Source organism: Aphelocoma coerulescens, chromosome 20 (genome assembly GCF_041296385.1).
Source record: "Aphelocoma coerulescens isolate FSJ_1873_10779 chromosome 20, UR_Acoe_1.0, whole genome shotgun sequence".
Lineage (NCBI taxonomy): Eukaryota > Metazoa > Chordata > Aves > Passeriformes > Corvidae > Aphelocoma > Aphelocoma coerulescens.
In genome coordinates this window covers 3,406,806-3,431,798 of record NC_091033.1, presented here as the reverse complement: position 1 = coordinate 3,431,798, position 24,993 = coordinate 3,406,806, and the positions used below count along the sequence as shown (strand labels likewise).

Genomic DNA, 24,993 nt, shown 5'->3' with positions numbered 1-24,993 from the left:
GTGTGTCTGTGCTTCTGTGCAAGCTCTTGTCTGCTTTGAAGGGCAGAGCTTATTTAGCCACAGTGTTTGTTTTACTCTGCTCTCCCAGGAGGGGAACAGAATCAGGAAATAGTTGGCTAAATATACTTTTCCTCTTTCCCTCCCCTCTGTACCACACTGTATGTGTCATTATGTGGTCTCTGCAGTCGGGTCTGTTTTGGGGTGATGATGTGTGGGTGCAGCTCCTTCAGCTCAGAAGCACCGTCTGGAGACATGGCCTGCCCTTCCCAAATCCTGCTTTCCCCCAGCTCAGCAGGATGCTGGAACCCAGCTTCCACTGGCTACACTGGGTGTAATTCAGGGAGTGGGAGCAGAGCCACACTGCTGCCTTGTGTGTGACTGTTGAGGGATACAAGGCTGAGGACTTTCCTGAACATAACTGGGACAGGAGGGCTCAGAGGTGCCACCCTGGATGCTTGATAGGTGTTTGCATATGGGGTGGTGTTGAACCAAAACAAGTTTTATCTTGAGCAAAATGACTGTTCTCTTAGAGGAAACCTTGAGTGATCGTCCTCCCTGCCCCGCTCTTGTCCAGCTGCTTCAGCTCCTGCAAACTCGGATGTCTTCAAACTCTTCCATTTCCTGCAGGGAAGATTTCTGCCCAAATTTGCTGTTTCTGTTACCGCAGCAGAGCCCTGCCCGCTGGCCAGGGTAGATTGAAGGTGCTCAGGGATTTTCTCCCAGGACTGGTTCCATTCTGTGTCCTGGGCACAGCTGTTTTCTTTACAAACCCACCTCCAGGAGCATCTTGGCATTTTCTGAAGTTCCCAGGAGAAGCCCAGAGCCAGAGCCATGCCCTGGGAGAACTGGATGAGAGCAAAGCTCTGTGGTGCTTGGTGACAGCAGACACTTGTGTGGGAGGAAGGGCAGGTAAAAGCTCTCCCTCCTCCTGTTCTCCTCAGCCTCCTGTGCTGTCAGCTGAGAGCTTTCCGGCCCTGGCAGTGTTTCCATCAGCCTCAGTGGATTGTTCCTGTGTATTTGCCTTTCCCACTTATCTGCATGTTAGGGAGATGGAACAAGGCAGGAGCCATTACAGGGCTCTGTTGCTGAACTCCCACCTGCTACGTGGGATGTTCTTTGTGTTTCCCAGAGCAGTGCTTTTCCCTCTTACTCAGGGCACAAAAATGTTCTCTTATCCAACAAGCATTTATTTGGGTCATTTTTCCTCTTTTCCATGTGGTGTGTGATATCCCAGCTCTGCTCCAAAGCAGTGATTAATTTTCTTGGGTGATTTCCAGTGACAAACATTATTATTGTCCAAGTGTCCTGTTCATTAATGTTGTCACAACCCTGCTGTGACTAGAGATGGGGGTTTATCCCTTTTACAGGTGGTTGAGGCCAAGCACAAAGAAACAGAAGTCCAAAGTATCCAGGAAAGGCTGGCACCAGGCTGAGGTACAGACTCCATTTCCTCATGGAATTTTGTACATAGGTACTGTGAAATTACGGATCACAGCATGGAATTATGTCCATGCTGCCCCCACAGCTCTGAGCACATGACTCAAAAGTCCAGGAAATGAGTTCACAGCGAGTCACCACCAATTAAACAACCATGGGTTTAAAAACTCGCTTTTGTACAGTTGGCAAGTTAGAAAGGGAAGGTTAAAAGAATAAATTCTCCAACACGTTATCTCAACAGGAGCCTGGAGCAGGCTTGAGGGGTACAGAAAGGGGGGTCACCCTAGCAGTGGGCATGGGTACTGGAGGAGGAGGCGACTGGCTGGGATTCACACCCAGCCTGCTCCAGGCTCCGTGCCCAGCTCTGGTCCTGGGCAGGCTCCCGTGGTCACTTCTTGGCCACTTCAGGTGTGTCCAGAGAAGGGAACAGAGCTGGGGAAAGGGCCCCAGGAGTGGCTGAAGGAGCTGGAAAGGGGCTCAGGCTGGAGCAAAGGAGGCTCAGGGGGGACCTTGTGGCTCTGCACAAGTCCCTGACAGGAGGGGGCAGCCGGGGGGGTCGGGCTCTGCTCCCAGGGAACAGGGACAGGAGGAGAGGGAACGGCCTCAGGCTGGGCCAGGGGAGGCTCAGGGTGGGTATTTGGGAAAATTTCTTCCCAGAAAAGGGGTCAGGCCTTGGCAGGGGCTGCCCAGGGTCCCCATCCCTGGAGGTGTCCAAGGAAGGACGACGGGGCACTCACTGCTCTGGGCTGGGTGACACGGTGGGGATCAGTCACAGGTTAACCCCTCGATGACTTTGGCGGTCTTTTCCACCCTTAGTGACTCTGTGACCCTTTCCCCCCGGGCCCCCTGCCCGACCCCTGCCCGCCTGAACCACGGTGTCAGCCCCACCTTCTTCATCTCGCACGGTGTGCGGGAGTGGGGGGAGCATGCTGGGGCAGGGCTCAGGCAGCAGCCGCTCCTCCCGGACCCTTCCCGGCCGTGCCCCCCCAGCCCCTCCTTCCCTGCCCGGCGCCCGCCCCGTGACGTCAAACCGCTCCGTGACGTCAGCCGGGTCCCGTGACGTCAGCGCGCCCCAGCGCCACTGCCGGGTTCCGCTCGGGAGACACCGCCTTCCCGGCGTGCCCCGCGCCTCCCTGCGGCCGCGCCTCCATCTCCCAGCAGCCCTCGCGCACGGAGCCCTCCGGCGCGCGCGGCGCGGCGGCGCAAGGCACGACGGGAGTTGTAGGCGGAGCGGGGGCGGCGGGGCGAGGCGGGCGGGCGGAGTCGGGCGGCGGCGGCGGCCTCGGGCCTCGGGTCGGTGTGTGCGGGGAGCGGAGCGAGGGGAGCAGGCACCGCAGCTGCACGGCCTCGGCCCGGCCCGGCCCCGCGCAGCCATGTCGGGGCTCTTGGGGAAGCTGTTCGGGACGGGCGCCGGCGGGAAGGGCGGCGGGAAGGGCCCGTCCCCGCAGGAGGCGATCCAGCGGCTCCGCGACACGGAGGAGATGCTCAGCAAGAAGCAGGAGTTCCTGGAAAAGAAGATCGAGCAGGAGCTGGCGGCCGCCCGCAAGCACGGCACCAAAAACAAGCGCGGTGAGCGGGGCGGGGGCCGGGCCGCGCCGCCCCGAACGCGGGCAACAGGTCGGGAGGGCCCTGGGCGGCGCGGACTCGTCTGCGCGGCTGTATTTTATACCTGGAGCCTTTAGTTTATACTTTCGTGCCTTTCTGTTGTACCTATTGCCATTATTTTATGCCTCAGCGCCCTTCCCGGCGGGATTTACGCCCCAGCCGTGTTTCCTCACTCTGGAAGGGAGGGACACCTCCCCTTCCTCGTGGGGAAAGCCCCGTGTGGGTGTCGCGTCACTCCCTCGTGATTCCGATGTCGCGATAGTGCTCGGCTCCTCCGTGGTGTTCCCTTCCCGGCCCCTGCCCATCTCACTTTGGGGAGAGGTCAGGAGCATATCCCGGCACTGGGTGCAGCTGGAAAAGCAGGGCAGCACCGTGGAATCAGGCCTTGATTTGCTCTGGTGGTGGTTTTTAATTCCAACCAACAAAACTCTTTACCAAAACCCTGCTTAATGTAAGGGTTTAGTTAGATCTATGTTTATTTTTGTTAGCTCTTACCAAAAGTTCTGAGCGGGAGAGCAGGAGTTACAGCTTTGATGTGTGTGTTGTTTGTTGTCCATGGGATGAAGAACTTCCAGGGAGAAAATTGGCCAGCATTAAAAGGCTTTCTTGAAAACAGGCAAGTTAACATTCCCTCTTCTGGGAAGAGCTTGGGTTGTACTTACGCTTCGTTTTGTGTTCTCAAGGAAATATTCATTCTTTTAGAAACAGTGTTTGTTCTGGGGTTTATTCCCACTCCTCAGTCCCCTCCAAGAGGCTCTTCCACACACACTCCTAAAGCTTATGGATGAAATTGATGTTTCCCAGGTGGAACTTGGCTTCCCTGGGCGGGTCTGGCTGTGTTTTCCAGGCAGTGCTTGGTGTGTCTGTGTGCCTGGAGATAAAGCACTTGTCAGGTTATGTATTCCAGTGCTCTGAAAACAAACTTCTTGTGTTTTTTAGCACGGTCATCAAAAGTTTTCAGGAAAGCACATCCTGATTTCTGTGTGGATGTCGCCCTCTCTGTGCAGGAGCAGGAGTGGCTCTGCCTGTAGCACAGGGAGCTGCAAGCACACGTCTGGCAAGGGTTAATTGGCAGTAATTACCCTTAGGAGTTTCATGTCACTACTTTAGTCAGCACTTTAAGCCTCCTTCCACACTCCGGAACTTCCCTGTGTGACGTGGATGGAGCCAGTGTACAAGGGCTCAAGGATGTGTCAGAGGACCTCAGCAGAACCTGACTTCGTGCTTAACCAAGTCAGTTCTAAATCAAATACATTGCAACAGTTCTAGTAAGTGAGTCTGTGCTGTGCTTTTTGGCCTAGTTTGGTAATGAGCTCGAGAGGAGAACTGAAATATGTCTCTGCATTTTCTTCATCTGGGTTACACTGGGCCTCTCGAACTTCTAAACTTTCTGTTCAGGTCTTTGTCTCGCTCCACTGTAATGCCATCCCTCTCTGCTGCCCTTCAGAACCTCGGGTAGGGGAGGGATTAAATTTCCTCGGAGGTGGAGGAAGGAGAAAAACATGCCCATTCACCGGCAGGATTCTGGGTCAGACTAATTGAGGGCTTGCAGCAGCACAGGATCCTGAGGAGTAATTAAGGAGCTGTGAATAGGAGGAGGGTAGGGATGGATTTCTCTTTTTCCATTTCTGGGGCTGAGAGGCCAACTGTTCTTACTGGGCTGTGAGTTAAGGCAGCTGATTGTCTGTGCCTTGCTGGGAAGTGAATTCCCTTCAGGACACACTCAGTTTTCCTGAGTTCAAGTTGTCAGTCATCAGTTGAGCTCCTACAAATTGCATTTTTTTATATGCAGTTACTGGATTTTTCCCTGTCTGACTTCAGGCTGGTTTATAATCCAAAATCGATGTGATTTTGATGCAAGGTCACTTAAATCCATATTTTAACTGAAAATAAAAATGTATTGGTTTTAGATGTGAAAGTCTGTCATTTTAATGGAAATACTTTGATATAGTTGGAATGCTTTCAAGTAAACCTGAACAAAAGATAATTAGCTAGAGATTATTTTGTTTAAGTGTTGGATCAACCTTTAAAAAATTAAATATGAAGAATCCCTAGGCTTAGTTCTCCAAGATGTAATCACTTCCCTCTGGAGATGCTGCGTGTCCCTGTTCCTTGAGGATCTCCTGTGGATGGTGCACATTTGTGATCTCAGCTGGGCAGTGCTGCTGATGCTCCTGGAAACTGCTGTGGAAAAGCCAAAAGAAGATGATACAGTGGGGCAGGGAGCTTACCTGGAAGCTTAAAGCCACCTTGGGAAAACTTTGGAATGGCGTTTTTGTTGTCCCAGAGGAAAGATGGGTGTCTGGCACACTTGAGGAAACATTCTCTGCTCCCCAGCACACTGAGTGATTGTTCAGGTGCCAAGTGAGCTGCTTTCCAAAGGCTCATTCACTCATTCCTGCAGCACTTCTGGAGTCTAAGGAAAGCTTAAGTCTAAGAAACTTAGAGGCTTCTGGTTCCCATGCCTGCCCCAGGCTTATGCAGGGGTTTGTTAATTTATCAACTCATTTTACATGTGTATTTTCGTGATCTGCATTTAGGGTATCCACGCTGTGTAACCAGACAACTCAGGAAATTCTGAGGTTATAATAAGGAACTTTGTAGTAGAAATTTCCTCAGTCTGTGTTGTTTCTTGGCACGGGAGGCTTTCAACTTGCATGAAAAGTTCTGAGTGTGCTGGGGAGACCAGCAGTGACGGCTTTAATGTGCTTGCCATGTTTTGTCCATGGGATGAAAAGCTATCAAGATTAATCATCAGTGGAGGGTTTTTTGAAAACAGGTGAGTTACTCTTCCCTCTTCGGAGGAACTTGGGTTATGCTTGTGCTTTCTTTTGTGTTCTCATGGGAATGTTCAATCTTTTGAAAACCCCACCCCTCCGAGAGGCTCTCCCACACTTTTGCTCTACCTCACAAGTAGTGGATTTATTCCTCTCAGTGAATTTATAGGAGCAGCAGCAGTACCGACTGATTTGAGCACTGATCAGCCAGTGTCTCATTGGCTGCAGTGTCTCACTGCATTTTACATCTGCCCTGAAAATAAACTTTGCTCTAACAAAAGCAGAGTGCAGCTGTGAGCCTGTCTGGGAGCCCTGTGCTGCTGCTGCCTCCTTTTATTCCGCTCCAGTTTGTCCGTGGCGTTGTTTCATCTGGGATGTTTTCTCAGCGCTCAAACCTCGTGGTACAAACTAAGCTGCTCCATCTATTCCAAGGGTTCTGGAGCTCTAGGGTTCCGTGTTCAGCTTCAGGGCAGTTTAAGCTGATCCTAATCACTGCTGCTCTGGTGTTTGTGCTTTTCTGTGGCTGTGCCTGATCACGCAAAGCTGAGCTGCCAGAGGAATAGCACAGGCACACAGAGGAGCAAGGGGTTAATTCCTTGAGCTCTGACTACCTTGGGTGTAACAATGCCAGGGTCTGTTTCTCCTGGAACCCAAAGCTCAAGTGATGTCTCAGTGTGAAGATTACAGCAGGGAGAGAAACTCAGTGCTGCTTTAGAGTGCCAGTGTTAAAAGCAGCTCGCTTGAGCTCAGGTCCAGGATGAGCGGATGCAGTTATGAGCCTGCCTGCCACTGATCTGACCTTTCTATTAATTAACACCACGGTGTTAATAGATGGGTGAAAAGCCAATATTGTCCAAAATATAATCAGACTTTAGCAGGAGAGTGGACATTTCATGGATTTTCCCTCCACTCTGGTTTCTGTTAGCAAGTGGTTTTTCTTTTCTGATCCTAAAGTTTCTCTTTTCACTGTACATAAATACAGTGTTGGGGTTTTTTATCCAGCACTGAGAACACAAAATAGATGCAAACCCACTCCTGGATTCCTGCTGTATAATTCAGGCTTTTCCTGGAAAAAGAACACTCCTCTTCTCCACCCAGCACTAAAACTAAACAAACCAGGAGGTTGGTCATAGGCTGAAGTCCTGACTTTCAGCCCACTTGGGGCTCTCAGTGCTGCCTCTGGTGATGGTGTGTAATGGAAATTATCTGGTTACATGCCTTTACCTTTTTTAAGCTGTCCCATCAGTCTGTTGATCTGATTTCCCTGCAGCTGGAGGGTTCTGGTGTCAGACCTGCCCCTGTCAGTGAACCTGCCTGGAATGTCCAGCTGGGACTGGCTGAGTGAGGCTGCTCCAGGAGCAGCCCTGCCTGGTCCTGCCTGTTCCTCTGTGCTGCTCTTGGTGTTTGTGTGGGCAGGGCATGACTTGGATTAGTTTGCTGAGCTAGACAAAACCCAACTCCTAAAAAAAAAAAGGAAGGAAAAGTTGTTTTCTACACTTAACCACACAAATGCTGGCGCTGGCTGGGGGAGGGAGGCAGGAATGTGACGGGAAGGAGGAGGGAGGGCAGTTCTGCCTCTCCTGGCAGCAGTCCGTGCTCAGAGGCACTAACTGTGATAGCATCTGAGGGTGACGTGGGCTCTCCCAGCAAGGGACACAGGGATCATTAATTACATCAGGGCAGCAGTGCCTGCAGGATGGCTGTGATGGTTTTGTTTAGGACGCTGAGTGCTTCCAAGTGTGGCAACGATCTGGCTGAGGGAGGGGAAAGCTGCAGCCTCAGCTCTGGGCATGGGCATCGCCTCAAAGGGCCTGTGACTGTGTGTGCGAGGCCTCAGGCATTGCTTGTGAGCGTGGTTTAAAGATCCTGCTTGCCTCTCGGCAAGAGAAGTGATTCTTCTCCCAGAATCCAATCGTGAGACCCTGCTTTTGTTTCCATGAATCGTCAGATGCCGATGTAGGGGAAGCAGGAATCCTGCAGCATTTCCAGCCCATCTTTAGGCCCTCAGCCTGCCTTCTCTGTGTTTTAAGTCACAGTGTAATGCAAAATTGATGTTTGAGTTCCAGGTGCTTATCCATAACCCAGGGCTTCAGTGCAGGAATGTTGATGGCAGTGCAGGCTCGAGTCCTTCATCTTCCCCTAAGGTTGATGGACATTCAACACCTGCTTTGGGAGAAGTGATAATTGCTCTTTTAAATTAGATCTTAAAAAACTAGAGGAAACTTCTCCTTTGGATTCTACCCTACCTATGATCAGCAGAGCCTTTTGGAGACAAGACTCTCTGGTATAAAATGGTTTGGGAGCACTGGCAGGATTCACAAACACCTTTTTAAAAACTGCTTTTAAAAGTGACATAAACAAAACCCAAACCTCTGTGGTTCTGCCAGATATTGCCAGCTTTGGTAACTGTATTTGATGCAATATATCCTTCCTCTGTTCCTGTTCTCTGTCAGGAGGGAAGCTGGGCAAGTTTGCAGCCACTGACTTTGTGTTTATCACTTTTTCTCTCAAAATGTATTAGATGTTGGAGTCTAGTATCTCATTAAACTCCAGGCCTAATTACTGAATCCTGCTCCAGGGCTCTTAGGCTAGTTCAAAAATTATAATTTTCAGGTGATGCAAATTGTCAATTTGGTTTAACCCTCTTTTTACTTGGACTTGTGCTGAGTTGTGGAGTGTTTATCTGGACTGGGACATTGCTGGCCTCTGCACTTGTATCATTCAGGTCCCTCTGTCAACCCTTCTTGCTCCCAAAAACCCAAAACTGCATTGCCCTTTCTGGTTTTTGGGGCAGTATGTGATGCTTGTCCCAGAGACTTTGGGCTGTGGTGTGAGCAGCAGGATGTGCCCTGACTTTTGCAGCCAGCAAAGTGTGGGTGTGAGTGGGGTTTAAAGTAAAATCTTGTCATTTACTCACACCGCTTAAAAATGGATGATTTTGCAAAACTAAAAGCTGGAGCAGCTCTCATCCCTGACTTTCCATCAAGTTTGCTGCCAGGTGTCCAGCAAACTGGACCTCCTGGCACAAAGTACCTGAAACAAACAGGATACAGTTGGAGAATCCTAAATAGGCCAGGCATCGATGTTGACAGACTTTTGCCTTACCCTGAGACAGCCCAAGGCCACAGCAGAGCTGGTGATAAGATTTGTTCTGCTCTGAGTCATCCCTGTGAGCAGGAGTAGGGACACAGTTCCTGAAGGAAGGAGCCAGGCTGGGAGAGCTGAGGGTGTTCACCTGGAGATGTGAAGGCTCTGAGGAGACCTCAGAGCCCCTTCCAGTGCCTAAAGGGGCTCCAGGAGAGCTGGAGAGGGACCTGGGACAAGGGTCAGGATGACAGAGTAAGGGGGAATGGCTTCACTGTGACAGAGTGGGATATTGGGAAGGAATTGTTCCCTGGGAGGGTGGGGAGGCCCTGGCACAGGGTGCCCAGAGAAGCTGTGGCTTGGAGCAACCTGGGATAGTGGAAAGGTGTCCCTGCCCATGGCAGGGGGTGGGACTGGCTGATCTTTAAGGTCCTTCTCAACCCAAACCACTGTAATTCCATGGGAACCTTCCTCGTGGCCACTACCAAGGGCAGTGGAGTGGCCACAGTGACCCAGCACTGGTGGGACACAGAAGAGCAGAAGTTTCCCCTGGGTGAAGCTCAGTGCCAGGCTGTGGCAAAGGCAGTAACAGTTCTGTCCATGATGTCTTTCCAGTTGGAAGCCCAGTTGGAAAAGCTCTGCTGTGGCTTCCCCTGGGTTCACTGCTGAGATGAAGCCTTGTCAATAGCCAGTGTCCAGGAGCTAACACAATTACAGGATAATTATGTGGGCAGCTGTTGTCTTGCAGCTCTGGACCGATGGCAGTTTGGAGTTTTCCAGATAACCAGTATCCCCATCTCTCTTGTGTTTACTGGACTCGATGATCTCAAAGGTCTTTTCCAACCTAGTTTATTCTGTGTTTCTCTGTGATAATGAGATGTGCATGGTGATCCACGTGTGCAGCAAGCCAGGGCTGTTTCACTCCTGTGGTGGGGTGTAAGTGTTACCAAACATCCACATTGTGTGTGCTCCTCATGGCTTGGCAGGATTTCATCCAGATTTAGGGACTCTGTGTTTACTTCAGGTGAGTGCACAGGGGTTGCTCAGATACAGCTGAACTGAAAAGAGAAATGCCAGAGTGGCAGGAACATCAGTGGTATTCAAAAATTTGGAGGTGATTTTGATTGGTTATGAAATAAAACAAGGTAATACAAAGCAAACTTCATAGTGGGCTCCCTGGGAACTGTGCCCAGTCACTGCATCTCCAGTGAGGGTGGTACCTCCTTAAAATGCCTTGGCAGGCTCTCCATGGTGGGCTCTGCACGTGCCCTGTCCTGGGAGAACAGTGAGAGGCAGAAAGGCTTTTTTGTGAGTGCTTCCCTGGCAGCCCCATCAGCAGGAACAGAGTTTATTGCTGGCTCTGGAGCTGATCCCAGCCTCAGAGCATGGGGATTGCCATTAAAAACTGCAGTTCACCTCGAGAGAAGTACTGCAGCATTGCCACTGGAGTGTTTGGAGGTTGAGTCAAGAAGTACAAACTTCTTAAAAATAAATATGGTTTGTCTTACTTGCCTTATAACTTTTGGCTTTCTAAAGGTTTGTGTTCTCAGCTTTTCCCCGTAGTCGTCAGTGTTGGAATCTCAGCATTCATGAAAAAAGTAATTTTTCACATCCCAAAATATCTCATCTGGGGAAGTTAGGCTGTTGAGAGAATGCTAAATATTATGACAGCATCAGTGAAATTCTTCGACTTGGCAATGCTCTAATAATAATGGTTCAAGGCTGGAAAATGCCTGCTGGATTCCCAGGCAGCCACTCTTTTAATTCCCCAGGAAGAAAAGGTCTTGAAATGTGCCACTTCAGGGTAGGATCTTCTGAGTTTTGAGAATTAATTACAAAACCACTATTCAGCTTAGGGAACTGGGTTGGTTGGTTGTTTTTTTTTTTCCTATGAGAAAACAGCATTTTGAGATACTTAAGAGCTACTTCTATTCCTGCAAAGCCAAACCTGATGCATTTCTGGCAGGGATTCAAAGGAAGATTCTGAGTTTTCACTGGAATTCTATTTAACAAACTACCTTCAGCAACCACAAAATGAAGAAGAAAACCCAGGAAGAGTATTTGCAGGCTGTGAGAATCTCAGGGACACCTTAGGGAGCATGCAATTCTCATCCTAAAAGTTTAAATATTTGGTTGAATATTGAATAATTATCTCATTTCACATCAGAATTTTATGTGTGCATCAAAGAAGGTGCAGATTTTTAACCAGCAAAGTTAGTGGCAGTTGGAAAGGGTAAGAGAGGATAATTTACTCAGGCAGCCTTGGAAAATACCTAATTTAATTTGGAAAGAAGAAATGTTTTGGGTAGATCAGCTTTGCAGATGCCTTGCAATCCCCTGCTGTCATCCAAAGGTATGCAGGACCCTAAGGAGTGAGGCACTGAAAATTGGGAAATGCAGTGCAAGCTCTGCTTCCAGAGGGTGGATCAGATTTCAAGTAATGGTTTGAAGCTTCAAGCCTGGATATTTTTGGCTGAACCAGCATTTTTTAGACTCATTCCAGCTCCTGGGTGGAACAAAGCTGTCTCTGTAACTGGGATTTCTCTTTTCTGGTTTTCTCATTTGAACTTCAAGGCTCACTGTAGATGACATTTTTTTCCCCCTTTTTTCGACAAAACTGTCCCAGAGTTGCCTGGAGATTATTTTATAGAGGGTTATTGACCAGAGCAGTGTTACCTTGACATTCAAGGGACAGAGGAATCACCTTCCAAGGCTGAAGGAACCCCCTCTGAGCTGTGATGTGGGACAACATCTGCAATCCCTGGTGCAGAGGCTGATGCTCTGAGCAGAGCCAGGGCTGGTGTGAAGGTGGTGGTTCCTCCTGTGTTTGGGTGTTGCTGTCTCACAGCCCTGACTGCTGCTCTACAGATGCTTTTTTCTTTATCTCTTTTTTTTTCTCTTTTGTACATTCATAGATTTTTAGAGCAGGAGCGTTGATTGTTTTGTTTCCTCTCTTGCACAATAGACTGAGTGTGCTGGCAGTGCTGGGCTCAAGAGGCAGTTGTAATCTTGTATTTTAAAAGATTAGGCAGAAACCTTCTTGCATTCTCTGCCTGGGTTTGGGTGCTTTATTGAAGTAGTTTTAATCAGTCACAATCTCTGAGCTGGGAATAGTTGCCTTCCTTTGAGGGTAGGGTTTGGAAACTGTATTAGAGATTGAATAAACAGGCATAGAAAGACATGGGGAGGACCAAGCCTGAACTCTGCCCACGATTCCCTGCTAAAAGTGCACATTTCCCAAAAGAAAGGCACAGGAGGCTGCTGCAGGCACTGGAGACAGGCCCTGGCATGGGCAGAAATGTGTGATCATGACTTCAGACATGAAGTGACTTTTAGACCTGAATACATCCCTGAGACAGCAGAGCTCTCCAGAGGTGATCCTCACGGGAGAGGAACTCCTGCTGATGCCTTTTCCTGGTCTTAAAATCAAGAGTCACACACGGTTAGAAGGGGAAAAGGGATTTTACCCTGGTATTTATTTAAGGATCCTTAGGTGTACATGTCCAGGTCATATGGATCAAGATGTACCCCACGGAGTCTATCTCTCTCTTTGTCTTCTGTCTCCACCTCTGACCCCTTCCCCAACATTGGGTATAACATTATAGGTTTTACTAATTAGCAGATCTATCAAAGATTCCCCAATGAGAGGCTCAAGTGAGCCCCCCTCCCCAGGGAACCTTCCCCTGGATGGTTCTATCTTGGTTTACAGAATGTGTTCTGGAGAGGACCTTGGGCTCTGGGGCACACTGATCTCTGGCTACGAAGCTTCTAAAATGTTTAATCTCTTAGCTTAACAAACAAGTCCAAGAATGTAGGCAAAAAGCACTGAGAATACAGAAGTTGTAAAAAGGTATAACAGGGGTATAAAGGAAAGGGCAAAAATCTTCATGGCATCACTGCTGCTGTGCACAGGATCAGCGTTGGAAGCAATGAGGATTTATTTATAACCAGGCTTCGGTACCTCTGTGTCCCAACCACTTGGAGATCATGATGCTTAAAATCACACCTGACTTTTTGTGTTCTGAGGCTCACCTGGCCTGGGATGAGCATTCCTTGGTGTGGCCTGGATGCCTTTGTATTGAACCAGCATGGACAATCCTGGTTTAACAGTTCCTGGAGCTATCAAACCTCTGCAGAAAGATTCTTACTCAAGGCAAAACTCAAAGTTTGGTCAGTCTGTAGTGGGGTTTATATCCACCTTTTTATCTGCTCGTAGCATTGGGGGATAATTTGTCAATTGCTTTAAATTCCCTTCTTAGGGTTTTTTTGGAGATCTTGAAGGCAGTTTTCTGGCTCTCAGTAGAATGAGAGATGAGGAGTTGCTGCCTAAGATAAAGCTCCCCACTGCAGGCAAGGCAGGCAATTACTCCTTCCACCTCCCAGTGCCCCTTGTTCATCCCGTTCCAAGGACAGCGAGGATGTTGTTCCTGATTAAATTTGCTGCCGAGGCAAGTGCCAGGAAGATGGAATGGTATTTTCAGAAGCAGCAAAAAATAATGACGCTTCTGTCCGTGGAGCAAATGATAGCTGGATGCACAGGGTAACGTGCAAAATGCTCTTCCACTATTAAGTTGATTATCTCAATCCTATTTAGTGCCTGGGCTTGCAGCTCGAGGGGCCAAGGCACCCCAGTTTGGGAAGCTCCTCTGCAGCTCTTGCACTCTTTATTATTTTGGCGTGGCTGACATTTGGTGCACGTTATTTTCTGAGGCTGCTCTGGAGCTTTCTCCTGCCATATTAATATCGCTGCTGGCCCTGTGCAGTGGCATCTCTGCTGCTGCCATTTCTGCCAGAGAGAAAGCAAGAATTAGATGTGAGATTAAGTTACTTTTCCTCTCAGCTGGAGTAATCAGAAGCTATTAACTCCAGAGTCTTCCTCTGGAGGAGAAGCCTCTCTGTTTGAGGTGTCAGTGTGAGTTTTGGGAGGATTTTGCAGGGGCAGGAGACACCTGCACTATGTGGGGACAAATCCTCTGGCATCACCAACACTTCGACCTTGGTCAGGTGTATTTCTGAATTCAGTGAAACCTCTGAGTTTATTCCCAGTGCTCTTTGGTCCTCTCAAGCTGAAATGTGTTTTTGCCAGCAAAACTTGAAGTTCCAATTATGCAGAGAGCAAAGCCTTGTTCTTCCAGGTTTTTATCTGCTGATCTACACTTTCCTACTAATGATATTTAAAAGCATTAATTCCACAGGATTGCTGTGTGCATAAATATCTCAGGAACACTGCCTGTCCTACCAGTGTGTAAGGAATATTTATTTGCAGCAGGGCTGTTGATTTTTAACAAAAACCACTGACATTCATAGTCAATTTTTCCTCTCTGAATGCAGTACCAGGTAGTAAAATTGTATTTTTATTATCCTGCCAGCTGCTTATCACAGTGAACATTCCAAACTGCTGTTAATATTGCCAGAAAAAAAAAAAAAGATTAGACTTACAACAGCTCATTTAATAATAATAATTTGCCTATACACAGGTTAAAATAATTCAAAATACATCAGATTCTACAGATGGCATTTCTGGAGGACAAAGTGAAATTATCTGAGTGTGCAGTCATGTTTGTCTGACTGATCTGCTGACTGAGGAGGAGAGGCTGGCTGAATGACTCTGCTCTTTCCATTTTTGGGTGTTCATTAGTCAGGAGTAGCGACTGAAAACCGTCACATGAGTTCCTGCTTCTCACTTCTGTTGGAGGGCTGGGTCGTGCTGTGGTGGTATCCCAGTGAAACCCTGGGATTCTTGGGAATCACCATGGTCAAACAGAAGGTGTAGAACTTCTGCTGGAATTTCTAGCAGTAAGGGTTACCCCAGAAATTCAAATAAATAGAAAATTAAAATAGAATTTCGCAGTTCAAAGACTGGAAATAAAAAACCCAACCAACCAACAACCAATGACAAATCTCATCCCCCCCAAAAACCCCAAACCAAAACAAAATACAGAAGAAGGAATAGCTTTTTATGTGCTAAAATGTGTGAAAAATGTTCTTTGAATGTAGTTTTAGGCATGTTTTACATTCAGGAAACTGAAGCAGCCAGCCCAGATCTCACTGGACTCAGCTGCAGTTTTATCCCTCCCTGGAATCTGGTGTTTTCTTTGTGAGAATTCCTCTGTAAAAAAGGAACTGCAGAGATCCCAGTCTGGTGCTCATTGACAGAGAGAAATTTGACACTGCATTGCCAATGGAAAAGAGGTAATAAACCATTGATAGCCATTTAACTGGTCAGAGCTCTGTGGGGCAATCTTCACAAACAAAAATTGCCTCCAACATCCTCGTCATAGCTGATAATAAAGGCAATTAATGTATCAAAATGTCATATGGAGGAGGGCATTTTGAGCCTACTCACTGTCTTCTCATGGAGGTCAGGAGTCACCCAGGTAGTTTTAAATGTATTACCTTTAATATAATAGTAACAACAACAACAATAATAAGTATATATAACTGCTTTTCCCTCAGTCATGTGTATTCTCTGAAAGCTTTATTACGATTCAAATAAAATGCAGCTAAGGTTTGTTATCTGCTGTTTGTTTCTTTAGAGGATCTTTTAAGTGCTTGCAATTCATGCTGCACATTGCACTTACAAGTTAAAACACCCACTGGGCCTGTTAAGGAGATGGTGTGGGTTGTAAAGGTTGTCTAAAACACCCTTCATTGGCAGGTTCTTGCTGTTGTCTTGTGAAAACTGCCCGTGGAATGATCAAATATTTTTGCTGTCGTTGAGGGTTGTATGAAATGTTAAATCCCCTCTTGAAGCAGCTGGTGATGTGAACTGGTACTGCTGGGTTTTTTTTTTTTTGTAATAGGGATATTCCAGAGTAAGTTCAGCCACTTCTGCAGTTGAACCTCTGGATATCAGGCCCTGTGCAGCAGCTGCTGTGAGAGGCTGGCCCGGCCACCTGGAAATCTTGTGTGGCTTTTGGCTCTGAGATAAGGAGTTTGTCCCACTGCTGGAAAGCTGAGATCAGCTGTTTCTAGAAAAATGTCCTGGGGATCTCTCTAGCAACACGTTCTAGGGCATGGGTGAGCTCTGGCTGGCCAGAGGATAAATGCTTTAAACTCAGTGTATGGTCACAGGTCCTGCTGAAGCAGTTCCACAGCAATTAAAGCTGGGTATGAATTGCATTGTAATTAATGTAATTACTGTCTTGGAAGCAGTAAAGGCAAAATTCAGGGTGTGGGTGCTGAGGAGAGCCTCTTCCATGGCTGTTTGATGTGATAGCAGCCTTTGAGCAGGGCAGAGAGAGGCCCTGTGCTGCTCTCATTTCAGACACACTCGATTCTTGGATGTGCACAATGCCACAGGACATCTGTACCCCACTGTCTCTGGTTCTTATTCACTTTTAAATTCTGGTAAAACATTTTTTTGAGGAAAAGAGCTGAGATAATTCCCTTCAGATTAAGTTTTTATAGGTTTGACTTAATAAAAACTTAATAAAAATGTGTTACTCTGGCAGTTCATAAGATTTCATTAGGTTCCTGATCTTTGTCCTTGCTTTGGCTTTAGGAAGGAGAGAGGAAAATAAGTATCTTCCTTGGTCTTAAGGGGTAGGAAATGTTTGCAGAAAATACCCCAAATCCATGTGAAGTTTAAGGGCAGTGCAGTTCTGGTACAGAAGTGTGGGTGGGAATGGGAGGGACAGGGTTACCTAACAATCCTGATAAGAACTTCTGATCATTCACGGTGATTCTTGCAATGTTTGGTGTCTGAGCAGCTTGTTTTAAAGTACATGAGCATGAAAAGTAGACAAACTGTAATTGTTCTCAGAGAAAGCTGTAGTGGGGAGCTGCACATAAATCATAGCACTTGACTTGGCTTTATATAATGTTTTATAATGCTATAAAATCTCTGGTTTTGCCAGTAAATCTCCACGAGGCACAAAATTCTAAGTAAAGGATGTCCCCTTGTTGTTGGGCATTTCCCCAGCACCTGTCACTCTATAAACACTCTATTAAACAGTTTTTATCTTTCTGAGTAAGGAAACTTTGTATATCCTTAATTAAACCATTAGTGCAGAATGAACCAGCTGAAATATCCCAGTAATGTGTTGCTCATCACTTTATGATCTGGCATAAAGCTGGAATGTTTGGGATATTTGTGTCGTGCCTCATTCTGCAGAGCAAACATTGTCCTTTGAAAACCCCCTGTTCTCACTCCTGTCAAACAAGTGGATGTTAGACTGGCCCCAAAACCAGGGAGATTTACTGGCAACTGGAGTGAAAGTCAGTGCAGAGGCTTGTTTGGGTCCTGGGCTTCTGTTGGAATAGCTGAGGTGTTTTTGCTGGCTTCTGTTAAATCATCCTGAGCTACTTTGTGTGTTTGGCATCCTTAGCTGGGCCTTCCCATAAAAAAGTGCTTTTTTATTCTCTAACACGTTAGTTAATTTGAAATTAGCCAAATACAGCATATTTATAACCAGTTGCAGAGCTGAAGCTCTGTTTAGGACTTTCAGGTAGCAGGACTTTATCTTGCAGGACTGACAGCATCTCAGGATGGCACCTGCCAAAACACCCGGGGTGCCTGTGGGCTTGATCAGCTTTTAGGAGAGCAGCGATTCCATGTGTGCTGCAGAAACATATTGATCACATCACTGAGTTATCAGCCCTCTAGAAGGGGAGATAGGGAACCTGTCTCTTGTCAGGAGTTCCTACTCCTTGTTTTCTGCTCTCCTCAAAAAATTCTGCTTGGAAATAACATCTTGGAAATAAATCTCATAGAGATTTAAAGATTTAAAGCTATTATTTGCCGCCGTTCCTGGTGTGCGTGACTGAGCTTTTGGGTGGGCCAAGACTGGTTTTTAGCAGAGCTGATCCTGTGTCACATGAAGTGGTTTCTGCTGTGAGACTCCCAGAGATCAGAGCACTGAAGAAATGAAGTGTGTGTGTGGCTGGGTTCAGGAGCTGAGGGTGACGGCTGTTGGAGCAGCAGCTTGGGGCCGAGGGGAGGTTTTAAAGTACACGGGGTATTATATGGCCAGGACTGTCATGGAGAGGACAGGTCAGTCCAGAGCAGGAGGGGAAGTGGCAGTGCCACAAAGGGAAGCTGTACTTGCATCTTACTCTGTGTAACTCTTGGTGTTTGTTGCTCCAAGCCCTGTCCAGCCTGGCCTTGGACACTTCCAGGGATGTGGCATCGACCACGTCTCGTACAGCTACGTGTAAATGTAGTTGGTGTTCCCTGTCAGTGTTTCAGGAATGGCCGTGCCCATGATTTCTGTCCAGGTGTCTTGGGAAGAGCTGGCTGTGGGCTGTTGTCAGCTGCTGGGTGCTCCCCTGTGTGGGTGGGGTGGGTAGAGCAGGTTGGACCAGTCCTCCCACACTCATCCCACAGGTGGGAGCTGTCCTGGGTGGGCTCCTCCTGCAGAGTGCAGGAGTTCTACAAGTGCTCACAAGCAGCAAATTGCTCAAACCACCTTCAGTGAGGGCTTCTCTCAGCTCAGGCTGTTGTGTGGACAGCACCTTCTAGGAGAAGTAATACAAAATATACATAAATACAATCATTTCTAGAAGGTATATTTCCCAGCATTAAGTGCAAAGCTGAGGGAACATTTCTCCTGGGATTTGCACAAGTTGCTTCTCCCAGGCATTCAGCAGGAGGGGGGACCTGCAGCAGCACAAAGACCTCATCTGGCAGGAGCTGCACCAGCAATGCTGCCTTCCTTGATGGGATGAGGGTGAACAAGGGTGTTTTTAAGTGGGTGAGCTTGGATGTTGAAGCCTTCTGTTTGTTGTAGCATGGTCTGTGGGGTGTGTAAGCAGCCACCTCTAAACAACTTTGTTGAAGGAAGCAAATGCAAGGGTGGGGCAACATAGTTGATCTGGGAGGAATGGGCAACAAACACTAGAACATGCTAAATACTTCTCTGGGCTGAGTGGCACTTGGTGCACATTGGTTAAATCTCATCAGTCCTACCCTTTCCTTTGCTGTGCAGCTGCCCTGCAGGCCCTGAAGCGCAAGAAGAGGTACGAGAAGCAGCTGGCACAGATAGATGGCACGTTATCAACAATTGAATTCCAGAGGGAAGCCCTGGAGAATGCCAACACCAACACTGAAGTGCTTAAGAACATGGGTTTTGCTGCTAAGGCTATGAAAGCTGCTCATGACAACATGTAAGTTATTCCCTCCTGCATCTTTCCATGGGATCTGTAGTTTGGTGTTTGTTAGGTCTGCTGAATGCCAGGTGTTTCAAACCAAAGGTGGAGCTGGAGTAGCAAAACTTTCTTTTGAAAGGCTCGAACTTGAACTAAAATTGAACAAAATACAAAAATATTGATGCTTCTTCAGTTTACTACTGTTTTATTTTCTGTGTTTATCCAAAAGCTGGGTAGCATCAGTGTGGTCTAAAGAAAATGGGAGCCTGCAGCAGTTACAGATCCATCTCGTAGCAGCAAGAATTTTAAGCCTCAAGGGGAGACTTAAAACTTTTTTCTGTGCAGTGGAGTTGGTGTATGTAGCAATAATTAAAGGTAAAACTGCATTATGGGAATGTTGTGCTTGCTCCAGAAGCAAATACTGTGGATGTAATAATGCTGAATCAGGGAAGAGAGCAGATTATTATTAATATCAGTGGTGCAGAACAAAACCTCTCCTTGGTGTCTGTATAACTGCTGGGAGCTAAGCTTGCAGGGAAAAGTTAAAAATACATCTATAATTGTGTTGAGAGCAGGGGGATAAAATCCAGACTTGCATGCAAAGTGTGTTTTGGGAAAGGGCTTTGGAAATATCACCATGGTGTGGCATTTCTACAGAACCCAGGAAGTACAGTGTGGATTGGGAACGTGCCTGCTGGTACCAAATTCTTTCCTTTCTTTTCTAGGGACATTGATAAAGTAGATGAATTAATGCAGGACATCGCAGAACAGCAAGAGCTGGCAGATGAGATCTCTACAGCCATCTCCAAACCAGTAGGATTTGGGGAGGAATTTGATGAGGTATGGCTTTGTTTGCTTGTGTTTTTATCAGTGAGTCGTGGAATCCTTTGGCTTGGGAAGCCTTGGGATCAGGGAGTCCAGCCACTAAGCCAGCACTGCCAGCCCCATCACTAACCCTGAGCACCACATCTGCATGGCTTTTAAATCCCTCCAGGAATTGTGACTCCTAGGAGATGTTTCTCTGGAGCTCTGCATGCTGTGTGTGCCTGGGTGCAGTACTGGGGTGTGAAATCTCTCCTGGAACTGTTGGTGGCTGTGACCTGGATTTTATGCTCAGAATGGTCTGGATGGCCTGACCTGAGAATATTTGGACTTGGATTTCTCCTTCTGTCCTCTGCTTTCCCCACCCTCCTCACCCTCCAAGAGATCAAGTACAGGAATCACATCAGAATCAGACTCCTCATCTCCTCCCTTTGCTCTGATCCTGTTCATTTGTGCTATTTTCCATAATAATATGATCAGCTAAATCTGCTTGTTAATAAATATGACTTAAACTTCCTTCTTTTTTCTTTTTTCTCCTTGAAAACCTAGGATGAACTCATGGCAGAACTAGAGGAACTAGAACAAGAAGAACTAGACAAAAACTTGCTGGAAATCAGTGGTCCGGAGACAGTACCACTACCAAATGTGCCCTCAATATCAATACCCTCCAAGCCAGGTATGGATCAACCTTTACTGAAACATCCTGGATCATTTAAAGTGTGCTTATTTATCTGCCAGCTCCTCAGATCTGGGAGATCTGGCTGCAGGAATTGCTTCCTGGATCCCAAATCACACCCAGCGCCATTTCTCTGTGAGGGGCACCTGCCTTTCACAAAAAGCACAAAAATCATTCCCTGTCACAGGAGCAGTTGTTTTCTGCTCCAGCTCATCCAGGTTCTCTGCAGCCTGGATGATGCTCAGGGTGCAGTGGAGGTGTGGGAGAAGGGAGCCCTTTTCCAGGTGCTGCTGGGCCAACAAGGAAGAAATCTTGACAGACACCCTGAGGCTGTAAAAGGGAGGACGGAGTAAATTAACTCATAAAATCCTTAAAGCTGGAAAAGACCTCTGGGGTCATCCAGTGCCAGGCAGGTTCAGATTCCCCCATGGATCCTTGCTGCTGCTTTGGGTTTTAATTTGATCCCTGCTTTTCTGGCCTTTGGGAGGATCTTCCTTGGGGTGCCCTCTTTGGGAAGTCTGTGGCCTCCTCTGCGGTACCCAAAGCGAGGGTCATCCCAGTCCTAGAGCACACATATCCAGGGAATTACAGGATTTTACATGGAGGATGGACAAGAAATGTTTGTATTTACACAGATGGTTCAAAGCTGCTCTTAAATCTGAACTGATCCCTCTTGTATGAACATTCCCCATGGAATTCAGCTGAGTTGGGACACTCCTGGCAGCACTGATGGGAGGGTATGAAACTTTACCAGCCCATTTTGCTAAATCTGCCTGAAAACGATGAATAAGCTGTCAACTTTGCAGCTCTAGTCCATGTCCTTACTTAGAGAAAACAAGTCCAAAAAAACAGTGGATGAAAATAATCCCAAGTGGTCAGTGTATCTATAATTATCCTGCTGCCTTTCCAGGCTTGGATGGACGTGGGAAGCAGCAGGCACTGCCCGGACACCGAGGTTCTGCTTTGTGCCACTGCTCCTCGTGTGTTACACTGCTTTTATTCTGACACCACTGACTTTGTGTGTTGCTTGTTGTGTTCTGTGAGGCAGAACTGCTGACCAGAGTTGGGGAGAGAGCTCTGTCAGAATATGTGAAGTCTGAGCCTTTATCTGATTCAGGAAAAACAGATTAAATGAACCAGTGCATTGCCTTTTTATTCCCTGGCTGATTTAATGAGGTTTGTTCTCTAAATAGATTTCAAACACAATGTCTTGGACCCAAATCTACTCTCAGCATTTTGTGACTGCACACAAGTAAGAGGTGTTGTAATTGTGGACAGATTGAAGGAGCTACACAGCATAAAACTTAGGGAAACTTCCTGAAATCATAAAAACTGTGCACAGTTTTGATAGTAAAAACTATGAGCATAAAGCTCAGTGTTTCACAGGATTTATGCTAAGCTGCTTTTGGATGGAAATGAGAATTCCATTAATTCCATTAATGTATTTAAGTGGCAGGCTACTTTTTGCTTCAATAAAGCTGCCTCCAAGGCTGGCACTTGGGAAAAATTGGGATTCTGGAGTGACGTTGGGTGGGGATTTTGTGTGGGTTTATTTTTTTAACCTAAATTGTTTTTCACTTAAAATTGACTTAAAACTGGGATTAAAAGTTTGCTTGTGATTACCATGGGTCAGACTTCCAAAAGGAATGCTGTAGCTAATGGTTCAGGTTCATGTGTAATTGTCCTTTTGGGAATAATAATGTGTCTTTTGAGGTAGAGCTGACTCTGTTACCTCCTTTTCCATCCATTGAAGGGAAAATGACCATGAGCTTTCCTGCTTTTCTGGTTCTCAGGATCTGTCTGGATTTTGGCTTGAATCAGTCTGAATGAGGAATTCTGTTGCTGCTGGTGTCAGGAGAAATTCAGGCAGGAGCTGTTTTTGTTTAATGGAGGCTGGAGGAGCTTAATATAGAAAACCAAATTCTGGCCTTGTACAAATGAGGGGTCTGGAGCTTGGAGCTGACTCAGTTCTCCTCACGTCAACGTTTCATTTGGAATGACACAAACCACAAACCACTTGGACCAGGAATTGTTTGACTTTTTTTTTTTTTTTTTTTTGGCATTTTCCAAAATTATTGCAGCTATTTGTGGGTTCAAACATTTTTTTGTTGAGTTCATGGAAACTGGACTTGTCGTGTTATGACAAAGAGCAGCATTTTCTGCCCTGGAACAACCAGGAATGAGGAGAGGGCAGTGTCCAGGCTGCTCCCTGCCATCCACATCCACCCAGCTGCCAGGGAGCACAGGAGAAGGAGAGTGGGATGTTCCCAGGGCTCTTCAGCCCCTCCAAATTCTGTACCTGCCTGACCCAAACACCTCATTTCTTGCATTTGCAGTACTCAGTGATGGAATAAGGAATTTACTTTTGATGGGGAAGAGATTAATACTGGAGACATCAGATGAGTTTCTGTAAGAAGCTGCATCCCTCTCAAAGGGGCTTAGAGGCTTGGGAATTATGGAAAAATATCCCACCTTAACTTCCATGCCCACTGCCTTCCTCGACTGTGTGAGCTGTTGTCTTTTTCCCCTCAAAGTGGGAACATCAGGAAGTTTTGCTCTTTCAGCAAAGCACCTTTTACTTCAGGTCAAAAAGGTTTTGTTTCTTTTCTGTCCACAGCTGGCCTTAGGTGCTTTATTTACAGGTTGGTCAGTGGCACAGAGGCCACTGGCTTCTGTCAAGATTCCCACTCACTTGTTCTCTTTTGTGCTTTTGCAGCCAAGAAGAAAGAGGAAGAAGAGGATGATGACATGAAAGAGCTGGAAGCTTGGGCAGGAACCATGTAACCACAGCAGCACCTGGCTGGAAAAAAGACTTTGGTTACCTATTCTGGGTGCAATTGTGTTTTGTTGGGGAGAAAGCATAAGCAAAATGTCTTTATCTTTAATTTTAACCCAGAGCAGTGGGAACTGCATTGCTGTTTTCTGCATAGCATGGTCTGCCCAGAGGAGAGAAGGGGGAGCAGGGGGAATTGCCTGCTGTCGATACGGTTGAATTTCTGTAGAAAAGGTATGTGCAAAATCCAACACTCAGCTTTTGGACTGTGCTCCTGCCACTGCTGGATCTTCATCTTCAATTTGGGCCATATATTGAATTGAAATAAGCTGAAAAAAACACTCTGTAATTTTAAGTCAGTTTAAGTGTGTCTAGGAGTCTTGTAAGGCATTTAAAATCCAGGAAAAGTCGTAAGCCACCATCGGCTTCTTTATTGTGTTTTAGGTGCAAGAATGCTTTAGGTTTTTAGTTCTTTGCCAGTTCTATTTATATCCCTTGACTGCTGTGTGGCCAGCCCTGTGTCTGTCACTGCAACGACGTAGTCACTGTGCCCATTTTAATTGGTGAGAATGATTGCAGTTGATCCACACTCTCTTGAAAGTAGGGATGGTTTCAAGTTCAGTTGTACATTTTTCTACATAGCACTACAATGTTTATTGCTTTTTTGTGATAATTGATAACCCATTCAGATACATGCACACAATTATTTTAATTAAGAAACTACTATGGATTGCACTGTATTAAATATCTCGATTAATTTTCACCTGTGGCTGCTGTTGTCAGTTCTGTCCTGTTTAAGTGATCTGGCTGTGGTTTAGGTGTAGTTTGGCCTCTTTCTAGATGAGGGACATCCACTCTAAAGCCTGCTGAGCTTTGGTTGAGCTCTGCTCCCAGGGAACAAGGCACAGGACAAGAGGAAAGAACCTCAAGCTGTGCCAGGGGAGGTCAGGTTGGACATCAGGAGGAATTTCTTCACTGAAGCAGTTGTCAGGCATTGTCAGGCGCTGTCCAGGAAAGTGTTGGAATCCCCATCCCTGGAGATATTCAAGGAGCAACTGGACATGGCACTCAGTGCTCTGGGCTGGTGACAAGGTGGGCATCAGTCACAGGCTGGACTCGATGACCTTGGAGGTCTTTTCCAACCTCAATGATCCTGGGATTCTGTTCTGTGTAAAATCCCCCACACTAAGGAGAAATCAGCTGAATTAATTTTGAAACAACAGGTTTAGGGACAGAGCTGGGGCCCTGGCTTTGTTTTTCATCATGGCAATGATCTCTGCTGTGCACTGTGCTAACAGATGTTATTAAAGCAGCTGTATTTTATTCCAGGAATTACAGGGGAGCATCTCAAACGCAGTGAAGGGTCCCAACAGGAGCATTCAGGTGGAGCTGGGAGGGGAAAACCCAATCCTATCAGAACCATTAATGCTGTTCAGGCTCCTGATGTGGGAGCTCAGAAAGTGGGAGCGGCAGAGGCAGCACCTGGCAGTGCAGCTGGTCCCTGGGATAGCTGGGCTTTGCTGTTCACTCAGCTGTACCTGAGCACAGAGCAGGGGAAGCACAGCAGCGAGTGTGTGCTGTGCTTCCTGGTTACTGAGCCAGACAGCAACGACAGCCTCGGCCCTTAGAACCTCTTCTTCCTTCATCCTTTTAATCCAGGATGGGCTGGTGCCTTAAGCCTTCAGTTTATCAATATGTCTGAGGACTCATCACCTTTCTGCTGTGGGTAT

The 24,993-nt window shown here is 47.0% G+C and overlaps 1 protein-coding gene across 1 annotated transcript; it reads left to right on the top strand.

Moving 5' to 3' along the window:
* The first annotated feature begins 2,690 nt into the window (after nt 1–2,690).
* On the top strand, nt 2,691–24,026 carry CHMP4B (charged multivesicular body protein 4B). The gene is made up of 5 exons (XM_069034193.1): nt 2,691–3,006; nt 18,833–19,010; nt 19,718–19,832; nt 20,364–20,490; nt 23,207–24,026. Exons 1-5 carry the CDS (start codon nt 2,811–2,813, stop codon nt 23,272–23,274), a joined length of 684 nt encoding a protein of 227 aa, XP_068890294.1. The 5' UTR covers nt 2,691–2,810; the 3' UTR covers nt 23,275–24,026.
* The last annotated feature ends 967 nt before the right edge of the window (nt 24,027–24,993 follow it).

What these genes read in the sequence shown, in the direction of transcription:
- CHMP4B (XM_069034193.1), top strand. Translation starts at nt 2,811, where the DNA reads ATGTCGGGGCTCTTGGGGAAGCTGTTCGGGACGGGCGCCGGCGGGAAG. An exon ending in CGGCACCAAAAACAAGCGCG is followed by an intron (nt 3,007 to 18,832) that starts GTGAGCGGGGCG and finishes TTTGCTGTGCAG; the next exon opens with CTGCCCTGCAGGCCCTGAAG. An exon ending in AAAGCTGCTCATGACAACAT is followed by an intron (nt 19,011 to 19,717) that starts GTAAGTTATTCC and finishes TTTCTTTTCTAG; the next exon opens with GGACATTGATAAAGTAGATG.